This window comes from Corvus kubaryi, unplaced genomic scaffold (genome assembly GCF_017639235.1).
Source record: "Corvus kubaryi isolate FWS band 111438036 unplaced genomic scaffold, C.kubaryi_AGA036_p1.0 37398, whole genome shotgun sequence".
Classification (NCBI taxonomy): Eukaryota; Metazoa; Chordata; class Aves; order Passeriformes; family Corvidae; genus Corvus; species Corvus kubaryi.
The window spans coordinates 2,833,631-2,853,361 of NW_024581137.1; the positions used below are offsets into that span (position 1 = coordinate 2,833,631).

The 19,731-nt window shown below is 40.5% G+C and overlaps 1 protein-coding gene across 1 annotated transcript in view; it reads right to left on the reverse strand.

Moving 5' to 3' along the window:
• ITGA9 (integrin subunit alpha 9) overlaps positions 1-19,731 on the reverse strand; it is a 244,396-nt gene that overhangs the window by 89,978 nt on the left and 134,687 nt on the right. The window contains exon 18 of the mRNA XM_042044551.1: positions 12,899-13,049. Coding sequence (XP_041900485.1) covers positions 12,899-13,049 — 151 coding nt within the window. The remainder of the gene's footprint in view (positions 1-12,898; positions 13,050-19,731) is intronic.

The following is a 19,731-nucleotide window of genomic DNA, read 5'->3' on the forward strand; positions in this document are numbered from 1 at the left end:
TGCTTTCGAGGGTCCACTCTTGAAGGTTTTTGGGGTACAATTTTAAGGTTGAGCCATTCAGAAACAAAAGTTCTCTTCACCCATCTCTGGGAGCATTTCATCTCTAAGAACAGAGGCCCTTCTCCTTCCTCGGGAGCAAAGGGTCTTCCTCATATTCATCGTTAGGACTATCTCTGGGAGCATCTCTAGGAACTGAGGTTTTCTCCTTTTCCATTTGGAGCCAAAGTCCTCATCGCTTCCATCTCTCCCTGTTCAAACTTCTCATGAAATTACAGCTGCGTCAGCATCTGCCTATCTCAGCGCAGGTGCTTTTGCTTACGAGTTGAACACTCCACCCCCCATATCTTCATGAAATTACAATGGGTACTCTGATACATCATAGCTTTACAACAGAATTTCAGCTTTAAGTATCTCCTCTTTCTCTTCCCTCAGGTTTTCAGCTCTTCACAGCAATAAAAGGGTTAATCTCACCTCGGCCTTGCAGCTGGAATGTTGCTTATCACTGTTGGTCACATGACCTCTGCCGGACAGTGGTGCAGCTTTAGCTGATCTTGGCAGAACTGGAGAGGGGGGGGAAGCCGAGCTGCTCTGGCTACCCACAGCAGGGCTGTGGGGGGGGTTCCACGGGTGGAACAGGGCCCATCGGCTCCAGGATGGCCGTGGCCCGGCCCGGCCTGGCCCGAGCAGGGCCTGGGCTGGGCCCTCTGGCCCCCGCACGGAGCCCGCAGCCACCTGTCCCAGCACCGGAAACAAGACAGAGAGACTCTGCCTCGGGATTTGTTATTCTTAAGTGTGCATCACAGAGGCGGTCACAACTTTAAGTGGCTTAAAGAATTGTCCATATTCAAACTGGCCAGCTGATAGGTTCTGCCAAGTCATAGAGGAAGCTGTAAGCACCCCTTTGCAAGAACATCACTTCCAGGACTATGCTTGCTAACCCATGACATCACCAAGATACACTGTCCCCATAGAGCTGTTAAATCAGCTGACCCTTGTTCATTGTGAGGATGGCCACATTTCAACTATGCTGTTTGGCCAGGCTTGACTCTATGACCCTTTCCCATATGTGCTCATGTACAGCTACACAATTCTCCACTATAGAAAGTACTTAGAATCATAGAATCATTAAGGTTGGAAAAGACCTCATCAAGTCCAACCTTTGGCCAAAAACCACCTGGTCGACTAGACCATGGCACTAAGTGCCACATCCAGTTCTTTCTTGAACATCTCCAGGGATGGTCATTTCATCACCACCCTAGGCAGTACATTCTAATGTTTAACAACTGTGAAGAAATTCTTCCTGATGTCCAACCTGAACCTTCCTCCTGTCCTGTTGCTGGTTTCCTGGGAGAAGAGGCCAACCCCCACGTTACTACAGCCTCCTTCCAGGTTGTTGTAGAGAGTGATAGGGTCACCCCTGAGACTGCTTTTCTCCAGACTAAACAACCACAGCTCCCTCAGCCTCCCTCGTAAGACTTGTGCTCCAGACCTTTCAAACAGCTTTGTTGTCCTTCTCTGGACATGCTCCAGCACAGAGCACACTCTGGACACGCTCTTTCTTGTAATGAGGGGCCCAGAAATCGACACACGATTTGAGATGTGGCCTCAGCAGTGCTGAGTAGAGGGGGAAAATCACTTTCCTGGTCCTGCTGGCCGCACTATTCCCAATATAGGTCAGGATGCCATTGGCTTCCTTGGCCACCTGAGCCATGTTCAGCTGCTGTCAAATCAGTACCCACAGCTCATTTCCTGCTGGGCAGGTTTCCAGCCACTTTGTCCCCAGCCTGTACTGATGCATGGGGTTGTTGTGACCCAAGTGCAGGACTTGGATGTTGGCCTTGTTGAACCTCATACCACTGCTCTCAGCCCATCGATCCAGCCTGTCCAGAATCCTATGCAAAGCCTTCCTAATGTCCAGCAGATCAACACTCCCTCCCAATTTGGTTTCATCCACAAACTTACTGAGGGTGCACTCAAACCCCTTGTCCAGATAATAATACTGAAGAGGATTGGTCCCAATGTTGAGATCTGGGGAACACCACTAGTGACTGGTCACCAAGTGGATGTGCCACCAATCACTGACAAAAAAATAGATACTTAGGTACAGAATGGGAAAAATCCACGATTCACATAAACCAAAGCATGACAAAAAGTTGCCTACTTAGTAATGCACTATTACTTTGCCAATCAAGATAAAACCTTTGCTCATAAAAATTTGAAGACATGCCTTTTGAAAACACTGCACTGGCTAGCAAATATGCCAATACACTACCAAGCATAAGGCAACTCCTATGTATTCAACCATGTCCTCCAAGTTCCACATACAAAAACAAAGTAAAATCACAAGGAAAATGAAAACTAAGGGAAAAATCAATTTCTGACTCCACACTGATATATTTAAAAAGCAATCATAAGAACTATTACACAAAATATCTCTGACACACATTCAGCTAAATTCAGCAGTAATTTAGATTGTGCTATTCTCACAAAAAGGCTTTTCTCTATAAAACTGCAGAAACTTTGTTTGATTAAATGCCTGTCCAGACATAATGCAATTATCTAGAAAAAAAATTCAGTCTTAAGACTCAAGAAAAAGCGTGTGCAGAATTATACACCGTTTCTGTATTCTTCATACCCTCATATGTATATCCAAAATACATATACTGTTGCAATCTGTCAGTGTATTGCATTTGATTACACCTTTATTTAAAACAAAATGTGAATGAACATGCTTTTATTTAATCTTTATTATTCCTTCATTATCAGTGCATAGGAATATTACGATAAGCTTAATAACAATAGTGCATTCTTGTGTGTAAGTCCATGCTCTCCAAAAACCCAGGGAAAAATTAGAGATAAGGAAATCATTGGGACAAGAAAGGGCTCTGGGGTAAGCTTTCCTTCATCTCATTTTACATGTAGATAGATGTATACATGTGCTCTCACACATATATATTTCACACTACTAAATTGTGGCTGCATGTGGCTGCATGCACTGTTAACATAGATTTTTTTTTTAATTATTACAGAGGAATACTCTGGTGGTTTGATCCTGGCTGGATGCCAGGTGCTCACCAAAGACAATATATCACTACCCTCCTCAACTGGGCAAGGGAGACAAAATACAACATAAGGTTCATGAGTTGAATAAGGACTAGGAGAGATCATCAATTACCACCACTGGCAAAACAGTCTCAACTGTGGGGAAATGAATTGAATTTATTACCAATCATAATCAGAACAGATTAATGAGAAGTAAAACAAATCTTAAAAAAACCCATCCCTCTACCCTTCTCTCCTTCTTGGGCTCTATCTCCTGCTCTCCGAGTGCCACAGGGAGATGGGGAATGGGAGTTATGGTCAGCTCATCATATGCTGTTTCTGTTGTTGTGTCCTGCTCAGGGAGGGGAGTCCTACCCCTGCTGCAACATGGGGTGCCTCCTACAGGAGACAGTTCTCCATTAACTTCTCCAACATGAGTCCTTCTCATGGGCTACAGTTCTTCACTAACTACTCCAGCATGGGTCCCTTCCACTGTGTGCAGTCCTTTGAACCGTCTGCTACAATTGTGGGTCCCCCACAGGGTCACAAGTCCTACCAGGAATCCTGCTCTGATGTGGGCTCATTTCTCCATGGGTATGCAGATCCCTGACAGGAGACTGCCCCAGCATGGGCTTCCCATGGGGTCTCAGCCTTTTGGGCATCCACCTGCTCCAGAGTGGGTCTCCTCCAAGGACTGCAGGGGCACAGCTGCTTCACCATGGTCTGGACCATGGGCTGCAGAGGAACCTCAGTTCTGGCACCTGAAGCACTTCTTGCCCCTCCTTCTCCACTCATCTTGGTGTCTGCAGAGTTGTTCCTCTCACATGTTTTCACTCTTCTATGGCCACAATTACTTCTGCATGATAACTTCTTTCCTGCTTAAATGTTATCACAGAGGTGTTACCACCATCTATGATTGCCTCGGCCTTGACCAGCATCTTGGAGCTGACTGACTTTGGACATGGGGGAAGCTTCAAGCAGCTTCTCTGAGAAGCCACTCCTATAGCCCTCCCTGCTACCATGCAAACCCAATAGTTATACACATTTTTAGCTGACAACAAATATCTTTAAAACATGCTGCTCCACAAATTAGAAGCAGGAAACAAAAGGCAGAAATCGAACAAATTAGCCAATATTCATTTTCTAGTGTTACTTCTGAAAGCATGAATAATATATGCCTCGATATACTGTAAGACAACCTTCTGTGTGTAATGCTTCAATTATAATGAATATTGGTGTATTCAACTGCAACACAGCTATTCAGTCTGAGTGTCACAATGAAATGCTTAAATTCATAACGACTTCAGAAAATGAATTCAAGTGTCATCAACCACACAAAGTCAGAAAAAGTAAACTAAAACCCTTACAAATAATTTAATGCACACCCCTAAACTCCCAATTAAAACCAAGTACATAATGAGGAAATACAGTCAATAAAATCAAGCCTTACCCTACCCTTCTGTCCTTTCCATCCTTCGCTGGTAGTAATTTTCAAGTGTAAAGAATAACATTAAGGTAATAACAATGATAATGAGCTTGGCACTGGACATTTTCCTGGAATTAACAAATCTTAGCTCAACATAAAATCCCCCAACAACCAAAGCCAAATCTGAAACCCCAGGAAATGCCTCCTTGAGACACACACAGATTTAGGCATTTTGGTTTTTCTCTTCCAGAAACTCAAACACAATTTGCATTAAGATATCGTCCCTGAAAAACCTTATAACATCATAAATACCTCATAATCTAGGGACAATGCTGAAATGCAAAGGTATAACCCATTACCTGCTGCACTGGGATCTTGAAACAGGCTTATATATTTTCCTTTCTTTAGAAGAAAAGCTTGGCAGATCACTTGCAATGCTTTAAGAGGTACCATTCTACTTTATAGAGTAGATTTTTAGTGCACTCCTCCTTCTCCCTTGCTAAGTGGAATTCACTGTGTCTGCATATTGTTATGGCCAAAAGTCAAGCGCAGGTTTTCTGGCCTCCTCCCAAAGGTAGGCTGGCAAAGCGCTGTTGTCTGGAAATGTGCCTGGCTCAGCATCCCCTGCAGCCTGCCTGGGTGGGGGGTCCACAGTGAAGAGGAGGTCCCCTGCTCACCCCCAGAGGCTGCAACAAAGCCAGCTGAAATACTTCTCACTCTTCCTCCCTGCTATGTTCAATGCCTCTGGTTTTGATGAAACACCACAGGAAGCTCCCTCTCAAAAAAACAAACAAAAAACACAAACTGAAACTAGATTTGGGGCCTCCTTCAGATGGTGTTTAATGTGCCTGCTTCTGCTAACAGGAACACAGATTGATATAAAACCCACAGAAAGGAAAGTTTGTGATTTCTTAAGCAGCACTGGCCCCTCCTTTGATTTTCAGCTAAAAACTTTTCACAACCTTACTCATGTTTTTGACTGTGCAGCTGTTTATTTTTAGTCTTTCTACAGCAAAACTGTCATTGACTTCAGAGAGCATATACCTGAAGTATGCTACATGATCATGTCTTGTGCTTAATAAGATTAAAGAGGGTTTGGGTTTTATCCTATCAGTTTCACAGGAGAAAACTAAACAACTAGGTGAAAGAGAACAATTGGCACTACTTCCAGCCACAGAAGACCATGACTACAACATTCTAAAGGACTAAGCAATGCAAATATATATATGTATATATACACATGCATATTATCCATATAATATACATGTTTATATATACTGTAAAGATAGAGAAATATATTTGTTTACAATTCTATTGGGTTTTACACCAGGGGTATAACTTATCTTCTGACAGCATCTTGAGATGCCTATTTGAAAAATGACCAAGAGAAAATCCTGCCAAAACAGAACTAACCTTTCATACCAGAAACTCAATAAACTTTAGGCTTCAAGTAACAACAAAAATAACCCCCCGTTTCTTGCTGTAATGAAAGCCACTGAAAGCTGTGCAATTCAATTCTTATTTAGGTCTTTTGCAGAGGATGTTGAAGTTCAGACAATTCTAAGCCTCATCCTAAGAACATAGGAGATGAGTCCCACAGATTTCTCACTTCAAACATTGGCAAGTCTTTGTCCACTGAGTTTAAAAGCAAAACATGATAATGAAGAGAGACACTGGGACACAGGAAAGTCACTGGTGGTCTTTGGGATCCATAGGGACAGCATAACCTTTAAATAAGCATATCCAAGATAAGTATATTCAGTTCACTATATACTGGGCTTTATCCTTTGTGAAGGGTTTTTACCTTTCTCCTAGTAATGCAGTTTATCAAAATAATAGTCTAGATTGGGGTGGATGGATCTCAGCAACAGAGGCAGATAATTCCCTTTGCCAAAGCCCCCTGCCATGACTTGGCAATGCTGGCTCCCAGCTCTGTGCCGCTCCTGAAAATGTGCAGGGAGAAGCAGTTTGGCTGATGAGCTGTGGGCCACTCAGAGACTGAAACGGGGTGAACAGCTACTGCCTGTGGCTCACAGAGCCCTTCTCCACCTCCTTGAAGAGGTCCCATAAGCTAAGTGCTTTGGATGTCCTTTTCCCTCCCTCATCTGGATGGAAACCAGGACCTCTGCTGATGCCCAGACATGGAGAAATGCCACATTGGGTGGTACACAGCAGGTAGGTCAGGATTCACTGTGAATGGTCTTTGCTATAGCACAGGCTTCTGAACCCCTACAAAAAGTACATCTCACATGACTCTATTCATCCACACAGCTGCTCTTCCTTTAGAAAATCATTCCCCTGGCAGACCTGTGAGAAGGGCAGAACTAGGCAGTCACATAAAACCTCCCTTAATTATCCGAGCCACACAAAGCATCCCAGGATCTTCCTCAAAATCACTACATATATATATGTGTATATATATATATGTGTGTGTGTGTGTGTGTGTGTGTGTGTGCGTGTGTGTATATATATATATGTATAGGACCATAGAATTGTCAAAGTTGGAAAAGACGTCCAAGATAAACAGGCAAATTAAAAATCATTATGAGCTACTTCCAGGACAAACACTTTCCACACTGTAACCCAAAGCACAGTCCCACATGATCAGCATAAAACTTGTCCATGTGTATAACAATCAAACTCACACAGGTTCTTCCAACACTGAGCAGAACAGGATTTAATGTAAAATCACAGCTTCTAAACCACTTCCAGTCAGGATTATCCCAGAAGACTTGGGGATTTTTCATTCTATTCGTTCCGTTAATTTGTTTTTATATATATGTACCCCGCATATAAGCCCCAAATATCAATATTTCTCAGATCTACATGATAAATCATAATATAGGAGAAAAATTTAAAAGGCTCAAACGCCTACTAACTACACAAATAAACCAAATCTAGAATGATCATTCCCTGATGATAGGAATGATACACAAATCCTGAGTGGAAAGTTTGGATCAACAGTCTAGCCTTCAATTCCTGCCTGCCGTGAGCAGGGGGATATTACATAACTCTAATAGCCCCTGATATGAAAAAGCATTGCTCCTTACTTATCCCTAGGGAAGGAGAAAAGTTGTGGGTTTCATTGAGTATCCACAGAAAAAAAACCAAAAATAAACAATGAAGTCTGATGGCTTGAGCTGCACATCTTTTTTTTTCCCAGTTAAGAAAGTGGACAATTTTCTCACAGGGATACAAAACATTTTGGTGCACTCTGGAGCAATAGTTGACCATTAGATCTGCAAAAACAGAGAGGCAACATATGGCACGGCTACTGTCACACTATTCATATTCCCAAACCCTGGCAATAAAAGCTTTTTCTTTCCTGGCAAAGGGTTCAAATCTCTTCATGTGAGTGATATATGGCTTGGGAAATCTTCCAGATGAACTTGTGCAAGGGGTCAGAGCTTCCACACTGCTTGGCAACACTCTCCTCTGACCCTCTGTCAGAGTGGTTTACAAGAGCTAGTCCAACACACTACATGCAAAATCAGTTGGATTAAAACAAAACACTAATTTAAAAGATTTCTTCTAGCAAGCTTTAAAAGGTTTCTGCTAACAAACTGGATATGAATTGAGATTGACCAGGTTAACATGTCTGTCAGGGGACCCTGCTGCCAAACAGATTTTTGCTTTTATATATTCTTCACATATACTTGTAGCTCTGTAGCCTATTTTTGTATAACTAAATAGATTTGTAGCTAGCACTTTACCTACTCTGTTAGACAGAAAGTTTGGGACATTCCTAGGTCCCAATCCTAATCTTGCTTCTTCTGAGAACCAAGGTCGAGTGCCACTCTCCCATAAACAACTAACGAGGAATGGGGACTTTAAAAGAGGGTTGAACCAAAAGGGTTCACTTGTGTCTCTGACTGGGAATTCTCGTCAATTATGCTAATTTGCTAAACTTATAAAACTGTACTCGCTTTATGTCACGTGTGCATCTTCAGCGCATTTAGGCATCTTGCGCACCTGAGGGGACCCTTTATAAAGTTAGCCGCGTTTTATCCTAACCATGATTTTAGGGCTCAGAAAAAGGCATCAACCCAAAGAGGCAGCAACTGCTAGAAAAAGAGAGATCATGAATACCCAGGACCTAAATTTTCTTCCAGTGTCCCAAAAGTAAGCATGTGTCTTTGGTTTTTGTGTCCTATCCTCTCCCTGCCAGACTTAAGACTTGGAGACAGTTTGGTCAGTGTGGGAATCTGGTGCAAGAGAATTCCGATTTGGAAAAAGTTAAAACTCTGCCTGCTTCTGCAGCCCTCCTGGGCAATCCTAGTCAAGAGATGTCAGCAAGAGCTCTGGGAGTGAGGAAGAAGAGTGAGTTCATATCCAAATTGCATAACCTCCCTGCTAACACAGAGAGTAATGCACTACTCATCAGAAGTAAAACCCCAGAGCCCATAAAGCAGCATGACTCTGGTTATCAGCAGTATTCATACTCCACACCAGTGTTTCAGGTACACACTCATGAAGGAATCATGGGCAACTACTGCATCCAAAGAAACCCTAACCTCACTATTAATCCTGCCTTGGTCTGGCCCTGCTAACTTTACTCACCTGTTGCTTGGCAAAAGTTGTTGTGAGAAGCAACAGGAATGTTACACACAGCTGGCTTCGGACACTGGAAGCCTGTCTGAAATGTAGGAACAATCTACAGCTGGAAATTATGTTCAGCAATGGAATCTCCTGACCTACTCTCTCCAAAACCAGTGCTGGGTTAGCTGAGAGATTCCTATTAGCCCTTGCAGAACAGGGAGAGATCAATGCTATACATTATCACTCTTCTACTGTTATTATGGTAAATATGCTGGGTTTGTACTATTGCTATAAAGTCTCATGTCATAGCTGAGCTCATTTAACAGAGACATGGCTCTGCCCTACACCACATTTACTGCCACTGCCAGCAAGCTTACAGTGCTATTTCTGCAACCGTACTGAAAATATCCCTCTGCAGTGAGCAGCAGCTAACAACGGTTAGCAAAGTGCCTACTGCTGACGTGCATCTTCAGCAAAACAACACAAGCCAGGAGATAATTCCAATAGAAGTAAAATGGTGTAGAAACTAGCAGCAATAGCTTTTTATTCTTTTTCCAGATTGCTTACACTGCAACACTCTGCATTCTTTGATAGGAAAGTCGTATCAACTCTGTTAAGTGGATTACTCAGACTCTGAAATAGAATGCCTTTCCTGAAGCTGAATTAAAATTAAGGAACAATAAGCTTTCAGATTAAAATAAAAGACATTTAAAAATCTACTCTACACAGAAGACGGGACCAAGATTTCTTTGCCAACACAGTAAAGGAAAAATCTAAGCACCCAGGTGAAGTGTCTTTCTCCCCTCTCTCTTATTTTTATAAAGGATATGTATTTCAAAAGTATCACTTTTCTCAGTGGACACATTTTGAAATTCACTGCAGTGCAGTACTCCAAGCACCTGTAAAACAACCCTATCTCATACAGTGAGATATTGAAATGTTGCACAGGCATTGTATCCACAGGACCACAGAGGAAGGAGAAGTCAGCCCATGCCACATACTGTGCCTCTACAAAGAACTCTCTCTCAGGAGTGATGTAAAGAAAAGGCTGGGATTCATCCATGAAATGGAGAGGATTGGCTGCAGCATAATAGGAAAATCTGACAGTGGAATAGGTAGAGTCTCCTAAATATCAATCAGCAAATGCTTTTTCAACTTGCAGAGATGCGGCAAAGCCTGGAATATCAGGTTGGAAGGGACCTCAAGCACCATGTGGTCCAACCTTTCTTGGCAAAACCACAGTCTAGACAAGATGGCCCATCACCCTGTCCGGCTGAATCTTAAAAGTGTTCAGCACTGGGCAATCTACCACTTCCCTGGTGAAATTATTCCAGTAGATGACTGATCTCTAGGTGGTGTCTCTATTTACAAAGTCTCATGAAATCTCCATCTTCAGGAAGGAAAGAGGAGCTAGCTTCACTCAGACCATTTAGGGAGTAGTACCATCATCATCCCTGAACTAGGCCACCCCATTGCTTTTCAAACACAAGATGTGGCATTTTGTCTCAGGAACTCTGTTGAAAAAAAGCAGCATTAAACTTTTGCACTATTGGGTCTCACTGTAACCAATCCAAAGAAAGAAACAAAACTGCATTGAATTCACTAGACATGTCCCTAGTGGGGTCACAGGAAAAACACACAGGGGACTTAGAGCATCTTGAATGGACTCCAGAGACAGGTTAAAAAAGCCAAACACGTGATCATCATTCTCAGAATCACCTTGCAGAGAAACAATCAAGCAACCACATGGAAGATCTCATTCAGTTTCACTTTAGCACTATTCATTAAAAGGCAGTTGATACTTAATGCTTCCAACCACACAAAGCTCTTTTGATTACAAAACTGTTCCACTAAGGAAAAACTCTAGGTGCTGTCTTTTTTATTCTGGCTTTATGTTCTGGATTTTTGTTTGGACAATATTCAACAAGGAACAAAATCTGCATAGATGTCAAAGGATGGGAGTAGGTTATGAAACATGGAAACTGTGGTATTTTACCAAAAGAAACCCGCACATTGTCAAAGAGTTTAGGGAAAATGTAACACTGTAATTGAGGCTATGAGGTCATTATCCAGTTTCCCACCTGAAAAAATGATGAACCCAATGTTATATTAGTTTGACCTAAAGCAAAAGCTGAATGAGAGAAAGTAAAATAGCCTAACATAATCCTGTAACTTGGTTTTCCAAAACTGTTACTGAAATAAATAATTATCAGAAAAAAAAACCCAAACCCTATGAAATTAATCATAAGAACACTGGAACAGCTAGAATAATAGCAGAATATACTTCGATGCTGTTTGCAAGACCTGAGGAAGATGTGTGCAGTACTTTTTTTAAAGAAATACTAGCTTCTCTTAAAAGAAGATACACTGAGTAGTGAGATAATATTAGAATGTCATCTGCTTCCAGAAACTGGTCCTTCTATGCAGCACTCAGCACAGATGTTTTCAAGTCTGTTATAGACCCAAGCTCAAGGTAAAATATCAGGAGAAACAGCATATCAGCTTCTTTCCTCAGGGTGTTGGCCAAGGAAAACAATGAAGGCAATTGGTGTTCCAGTTAACTTGTGTGTGTAAAATATTCAAAACATTAACAAAACCAAAAAAAATTACCACAACAATCTTTTAAAAGAACATGCATCAAGCTTTGTTTCTTTTCCAGTGGAAAGGAATGGAAACCCTCCCACTGACTTCAATGAGAACTGGGCCAGACCCTGAAAGTCTTGCCATAAAACTTTCACTATGGAGAAGTTGTAAATTGGCATAGGCATTTCTGTTTTATCCCCTGCTTTTTTCCTCCTAATAAATTGCACACTTGCAGCACATAATGTCTGAAAATGAAATTTATAATAAAAAGACAATTCGCTGAGGCTTGCAACTGTGTAGTCAAAACTGAACACTGAGAATTAACATGCACAAGAAATTACGGTTTGTTGTTATGCAGTGAGTTAATTTTAGAGGTTTATAGTAATTTAAGCCTATCATAAAACATGACAAATAATGGTAAAATTTCATTGGTTCAGTGGACCAAGTTAATCCTGAACTTTGCTATAGCTGTATTACTGTTTTTAATATTGCTCTTACAGCTTGCAAAGCAAAGCTCTAGAAGAGAGACAAACAACTGTGAAAAGCAGGAACAAACAGAGCATCTTGTCACAATTATACAGCTCCCATTTTGCACAATTATTTTCACATTACTCACACTCACAAAGCTTTCATGGCCATCAGTTTGCAAAAAGCTTGATTCAGTGTTTGCATTACAGCACCTTCATTTCTAAATGAACTCCTGCTAATGAAAATATCCAAGTATTTCTCTCTAAATAAAAAGGGATTAAAACTCAAAATATTCACCTGACTCCGTGTGGATGAAATTAAAAGTAGTCTTGACCTCTTGGATCTGGTGATGTGCCCTGACCACCACTCAAACTTGCATCAGGATATGAGCAAAGAACAAGCCCTGTATCTTGGTTTCAACAAGGAGAAAGTCTAGTAGCCCAGGTCAAGAGATAACCAGGACTGCTGAGTGCAGTGTGGCACCACTCAAACAAGAGGCACACTTTGTATTTCAGTGCCATTTGGTACCTTATCAGTTTCCAACAAGTCTCCCTCTACCTCTTAATACCTCAAACAAACCGTCTTCCTTTTTCATTAGTGCACCACAAATAACAGGCATGCGTTTTCTACAGAAATACAGAGAGTGTAATCTATACACACATAATCCATAAAAAAAAAAATCTCATTAAAGAGCCTGAAAGAAATGAAAGTCCAGCATAACCAAAACCAACTTCCAAGCGTCTCAGCAGTGTGGACTAGGCCATCCCCTGTATCTGCATCTTGTAATTAAATCGGCTTAAAATTAAGAGACTAGCTCACAGTGAGATTAGCCTTTCTTACCTTTTGCCACATTTTGATGAAGAAGAGCTCTCCAGAAAAATTGAAGAAAACATTGGTGTCATAGGCATCATCACCAATGTTGGAGATGAAAATGTTAAGTGAGATGTTCCTCACTGCTCCCAGGGCCAGGTAGTCAGTTCTGTCACCAACACTGTAGGCAGAAACAGTTACATTGGTAACCCTGGTCAACTTTCACACTCTGATCCTGCTTTCTTCCTGCTACAGAAATGTCACAACTCAACTGTTTAAAAGCTTAGCAGTCAGAAGTTCAGGAATGTGCTGTACTGCATAGTGCAGAGGGCCATACTAGGAACGAACAGCTCCTGACTCAGGGTTCTGACACTGTCTTTTGGGACGGTAGGAAAACCCCATGATCCCCACGTGAAACTATTTCACACAACCTACTTTTTGTGATAATAAATTAGTTGAAAACTGTAAAGTAATTGGACGGGGAAAATGTAACAAGTGCAAGGTTTTATGCCTGCATTCAAATACACAAGCTATTTCAGTTTGTCTCTCAATAATTCAGACTTATTCTAGCAACTCTCTGAAACATCTTCTTAGAATTGTGCTATGGATAGAAAAAACCTAAAACAGGCTCAAATAAAATCCAGAAACTGGTGTAAATGAAAAAAAATAGTGGAAATTGCAACAAATTACCACTGAATTAAACTAATCTTTCTTTAGATGTTTATGCTGGACCTAACATGTGGAGTCACCTTCTGTAAGTGGAATACCAAGGGTAACAGCTATATATCATGAATCAACACATTGCTGCAATATGGCATCACAGATTATGTACAAACACAGACATGCATACATAGAGGTAAATATAGATATTCATGCACACACATTTATTATTTGGTATTTAATCCTTCTAGGCTGTTCAGAAAATGAGCTAACAAGTAGGAATAAAGGCTAAAGACAAATCACAAGAAAATACAGTATCAATGCACAGATCTGCAGGTCTTAGAAGTAACAGTAAAAGGTAATATGAAATATACCAGGTATTAATTTAAAAATTAGCAAAAATAGCCAAATATTAAATTTGGTGGTTATCATAACTGGACTCTAAAACCATTCATAAATCCTGAAGAAACAGAGGCAGTGCCACAGAGAAAACACTGAGTAGCTGCTCAGAAAAGGACAAAGACCTCCAGCCACATAGCAGGGAGATGCTCACAATTATTTCCTCTAGGGTACAGCCAGCCCAAAAGTAAGAAGGAACCACTTTTCATTCACCCAATTTCCATAAAGGAACAGCTGTTCCAGTGGCATACATGTTGGCGCACACTGCTCTTCTGCTTATCAGCAATTCTCTGAAGATGGCTGGTGTGCAGGCCAAGAGCTGTGTTTAAAGGCAGCTGACCCTCCATTGCTACCAGTCCTCCTCTGACAGCCTTCTTCATGTTACTGCAGCCAGGGCATTTGCATAAAAGCAGAGTTTCTGGAAATGGAGTGTTTATAAACTGTTCAGCATCTTCTGCCAGTCATAGCTGTACCAGACATTTGAAGGCAGAGCTTGCCGGACTCCATCTGCCTGTGTTCAACAAGAAGTTTCTAAATGTGCATTTCTGATTATATGTACCAAATCAGCCAGGGGCTCTAGTGAATGAGAAGCTTGGAAGAAGATGGTCTAGACTCAGGCTTTAAAGCTAATGGCTGTGGATTGTGAGTGTAACTTTACCATGTAATGTGAACAATATTTGTAGAATATTTTTTTCCTGTACTTACTTCATTTATGATGATCTTCATTTATGAAGCCTAAAGTTATGGCTTACAGTTCAATGATAGCTTATTATGAGGAAGATGTAGGTATCCAGGAAACGTGTCTGCTTTCTCACATTTAAAATCAACTGCATACACTGACCAATCCTATTGATAAACTGACATTTTGCTTTCAAAATATTAGTTTATTCTCATAGTCAGTTATCAGTGCAAATAAAGATTTGCAAAAGTGTATGCAGTACCGGATTGACTGCAAAACTAATTTGAGTTGTTGCTTCTTATAAACCAAATTAATGGCTCATCTACATGAGAATACTTGAAAGCATTTAACCTTTTGGCACCAATTCCAAGGTTTACTGTTGACAAACAGACAAATTATGAAGATGAGAAACAATCTGCTGGGATTTTCTAATAATCAAAAGTGCATACGTGGAAGCAAAAAAAACCCACAAACATTTCATACTGTGAATTATTTCTCATTAACTTTATCATCTCGCTTCTTGCAAACACTTCAAAACTTAATCAGCATATGTTATACTCATTAGGAGAATCTGGAAGTATCACTCCAGTAAGCAAAGGATCATTACAAGCTCTTTATCTTATGTAGAGTTGATACTAAATGCAATGTATGCTACAGACTGCTCTCTGAATTGGTAGTAGCATAACTTCAAGATTTAACATAAAGTGAAGACAACTGAGAATACTCTCCTTCCTAATAAATAACTAAAAATTCTCATTATAAAATCACACTTAAAATGGACCCCACAAAAAATAATGCAAAAATTAACACCAGTGGGTTGTGTCACTCCTTTCTAAAGCTACCACTCTGTTGTTAAAAATGTATCATACCAAAATGACATTTTTCTCAGCAGAGAAAGAAAACCCACTTTTAAAAGCACACTGTAGATGCTCCTACACAACATTCACACACTAATACACTCCAAAAAACCTCACTGATTTTAGGCTGGCAGGTGAGTTCAGCTCTCCCTCTGAAAGGCTGTAAGTCCCATAAGACTGTGCTGTAAGTCCCATTTTAAAAGAGCAGCTTTCTGAGTCACTGAATCTGTATACATCTGGAATGAATCAGGTTCACTTGCAGTGAGAAGAGGATTAGGAATCTTCCCATTTACAGGGGAGTTGCCAAGCCCTGTTTGCTGCTTGAGAGAGTAATGTCATAAGTGCAGAAGCCTCCTGTGGTGCTGGAACAGCTCTGCTGCCAGCCTGGGATCATCCTCCTCCAGCACCTGCCACACATTAAGCACTATAGCTGCCAAGTCAAAATATGTCAACTAAAGAATTGTTGTCACCCCTCAGAAACAAGAAAACAAACTAAAGCCACCCCTTCATCTCAAAGAGGTTTGTCAAACAATTTAAGAAACGTAATCAAGCAATGACTTTTTGTTTATATTTTCATTCTGTTTATATTTTCATGAGAACTACAAAGCTGCCAACATTCTCAACATGACCCTTGTAACCTTGCTCACATAAAGGAAGAAAGGCTAAAACAAAACAGAAAAAAAAAACCTCAAAAAGGAAAAAGAAATGTAAAGAAATAAAACAAGTGGGAAAATATCAAGAAATAATCAGTTAATTGGACAGAATACCACCATCTTGTTACATTAGGTACTACACCCAAAAAATGAACTGAGTAAAAGTTCTGGGTAGACTGTAGATGTATGTATATATTATATATAGGCAAACACATTTGTACACACATACAGACACCTGAAGGATGTCAAGTTATCAACGTTTGCATGGAAAGAAATAAAAAGTTTTAAATTCAGAAGTACTAAGTACCTCCAGCTTTCATTCTCATCACCCAAACTTGCAAGTAACAAGCAATTCTAAAAATCAGGCTCCAAACTTCTGCTATAGTTTTGAATTCACTGACAATGGTAGTACACATTGAATGTAAATAGAAATATTTCAGGTTTACTTCTTAAGTGATTAAGAAAAGGAAAGCAAATTCCAGGATAAGACAAATACCTTTTTTGCAAGCTTTAATGCTCTAGTTGTTAATGTACGCATCACATCATTGCATTATGGTCAGTGTGGGACAAAAGACCATCTGAGGAAGAAAAATTGAAAAGATCTGCAATCTTCATTTCTCCACCCCTCAAGATGCCGCTTTTTATTAACATCGGTCAGTGAAGGCATAATCTGCATTCCAGATGGTGTGCAGGGACATTTTTTCTATTTCATATTTCATTCCTGTTTCATCAGGATGAATTTTTTTAAAGGTGAGAAGGCATTCGGCACTTCTTCTCAGCCTGTGCAGATCATACACAGTGCAAGGAATGTGTCAGGGTCACACTTACCCTATTATCTGGGTCACTAACTTTCTTTCCTTGCAGCAAATTAGCAACTACGTGGATGAATTGCCACTACTGCTCAATAGACTGTGGAAGTTACTACTGTGGTCAATTAGACTGCAAATGGGTAAAAATGTTTCAAACAACTAAAGTCCAATCTGTCCTCCAACTCCACTAGATGAAATTAAAGAACCCCACCTTTTGCTTTGAAATCAATAAAAGGTGTAAACTGGTGCTGTGACAGATCCAAACAGATTTCTACCTTCACCAACCAGCGCTGCAGCTGGTCTTTGCAGTTACTAGGATACTTAAATATTAATTTTGTCTCCACAGACACTTTACACCAGCTCTGAATACCTTTCTTCTGTTGGGTTTTTTTATTGCAGGGTTCAGGGTTAGTTGAACTTCAGGAGGACTTTTTGCAAATACTTAAACCTCAAGGGCCACTGAAAAGCTGAAACCCTCAGTTGACCTGGGAATTCATTTGATATCTCAATGCAAAACTGAGAGGTAGCAGCCCCATAAACAAATATAAACCAAATAAAAATTTTAAACACCCCACAGGGAGCAAAGCTATTGGATTTTACATTGTTTGGTTACACTGTTTTCTAATTGCATGTGCATTCCAAAGGATTCCATTGCAATTCTCTCTGGGAAGTTCACAGCCAATTCACGCTAACAACTGGGCCAAATGTTCAAGATACCATGGCTTATTCTGCATTAACTGAGCTTCTGCCTTCCCCTTTTCACTCTCAAGTCTACGATAGCAGAGGCGCAAAGAGACCTTACACAGCTGATGACCAGAGCCTATCTGAGGTACATTAAGCCAGCTATGGCAAACTAGCACTGAGGCCATCAGATCATATCATTCATGATCTTTTTCTGTATTTCTCAAGCAGAGACTTTGCAGTGTGCCCTGAGTAGGACATAACATGAGATGATAGGAAAAACATAACTGAGAATTCAGTGAGTGGTCAGCCAAGGTTTCGTGTCCGAAGGGCACAGTTTAAGAGCAGTACCATAACAATATTGCTCTTAATGGAGACTGAATACAATGTTCCAGTGTTTCCCCTTAGGAAGGAACTAAATGTCCCGTATGAAAAAAAGTGCTTACGGTGGTGAGCCCAGGGCCATGGCCATGGAACTGCTTGTGCCAGCACCTTTTTGGCACAGGGCTGCTGCCTCTAGTGCTCTAGTTCCCATATATACTACAATTCAGAAATATGGCACAGACCTTACCTTTTCCATCTTTCCTATACTTTGATGTTAAAAATGAATGCATTTGAATAGTAAACAAGAGATGGAGAAGGCAGGGGAATTGGAGGTGGGGGGAAGACACACATCACACACCACTCTTTATTATGGTGTTGAAACAACAGCAACTTCTAATTCTGCCTAGTTACCATATATTCAAAGCTTCTCTGGAAATTGTCCTCTTTTCCCCAACTGTAGTTTCTTCCCCTTAAGTACAAAACAGATGTAAATCCCATCCATGTGCACCTTTGAACTTTTAAATAAAACAGACAGAACAGGGCATAACATCCCTATAAAAATACCCCTTATCACCCTACAGAAATCTGCTGCCCTTTTATTATTATCAGTAATTTCAACTACACCCAGATGTTCACAACCCTTTATAAACAGAATTGAAGAATCAATGGCGAATGAGCAGCCTCTGTTTCCACACAATGTTTATTCCAGGGAGCAGCTTTTGGCTTGAATCAAGCTGCTCTAGTTTATGAAACTGTGACATGAAAGCAAGATGAGGTTCAACACCTGCAGAAGCCCTAATCTAATCTTTCACCCTTGCAGTCACATATATGAACAAACATCTTTACAAGCTATCCTTGAAATCAATGTTACTATGTTTCTGGGTCAAACCTATCCCTCCATGTGTGAAAGACAGCATCCTAAGCTTGCAATGCAGACAAAAACTAGTTACTAGTAGCAGAAAGAAATGCAAAAGATAAATGGTATCAGGCACATAGGTGAGGCTGCACACACCAGCCTGACATGAAAAAAACCACCTCTATATTTTCCCTATTTGTTAAAATATTGGAAGAGCCCTGTTAAGTGCATGATTGTTGACCATAGATCTGAAATTTGAAGCTGAATCAATAGCACTTTATACCACACTGTTTCTAGAAATTAGATAATTAATGAAGTCATCATGCAAACCTATGTGTTTACCATAAAAATTATGCCTTCAGAAATAGATTTCCTGCTATTAGATAGCTTAAACTGCTTGTTCTATTCCTGGAATGCTGGGGTGCAATAAGCAATTTAAAAACCATACTCAACTAAGCATTGATGAGAGAAGAACTGTGCCCTATCCAGCAGTCACTTTCAGAGGTTAATAAAAGGCAGTTAAACAGAGAGAAAACATTAGAAACAGTATAGCTTTGTTACTTAAGGCACTTGGTTTTGCAGTAGCAGGTGTTATACTCCAAGATTAAGCTATGTCTAAATGTCAAACATGATAAGCAACATATCCCCATATCAGCACATTTCCTCTTCATCTCACACAAAACCAGCAAGAGGATTTACCTGGTGACCTATGAAGAACCTCAGGCTTACCAGATTTTGCAATTTCAAGATGTAATACAGAAAAAGTTCACGTAGCTGCATCACAAAAGACGATGTATATATGTATGTATATATATGTGATATATATATGTATATACATGTGCACATCTGTACCAGCCAAGATGTACACTACAAATGCAAAACAGAAGTGCATCTGCTTCTTATTGTGGTCTGTACATTATCAAGAATTTCCACCTCTTGAGGCAG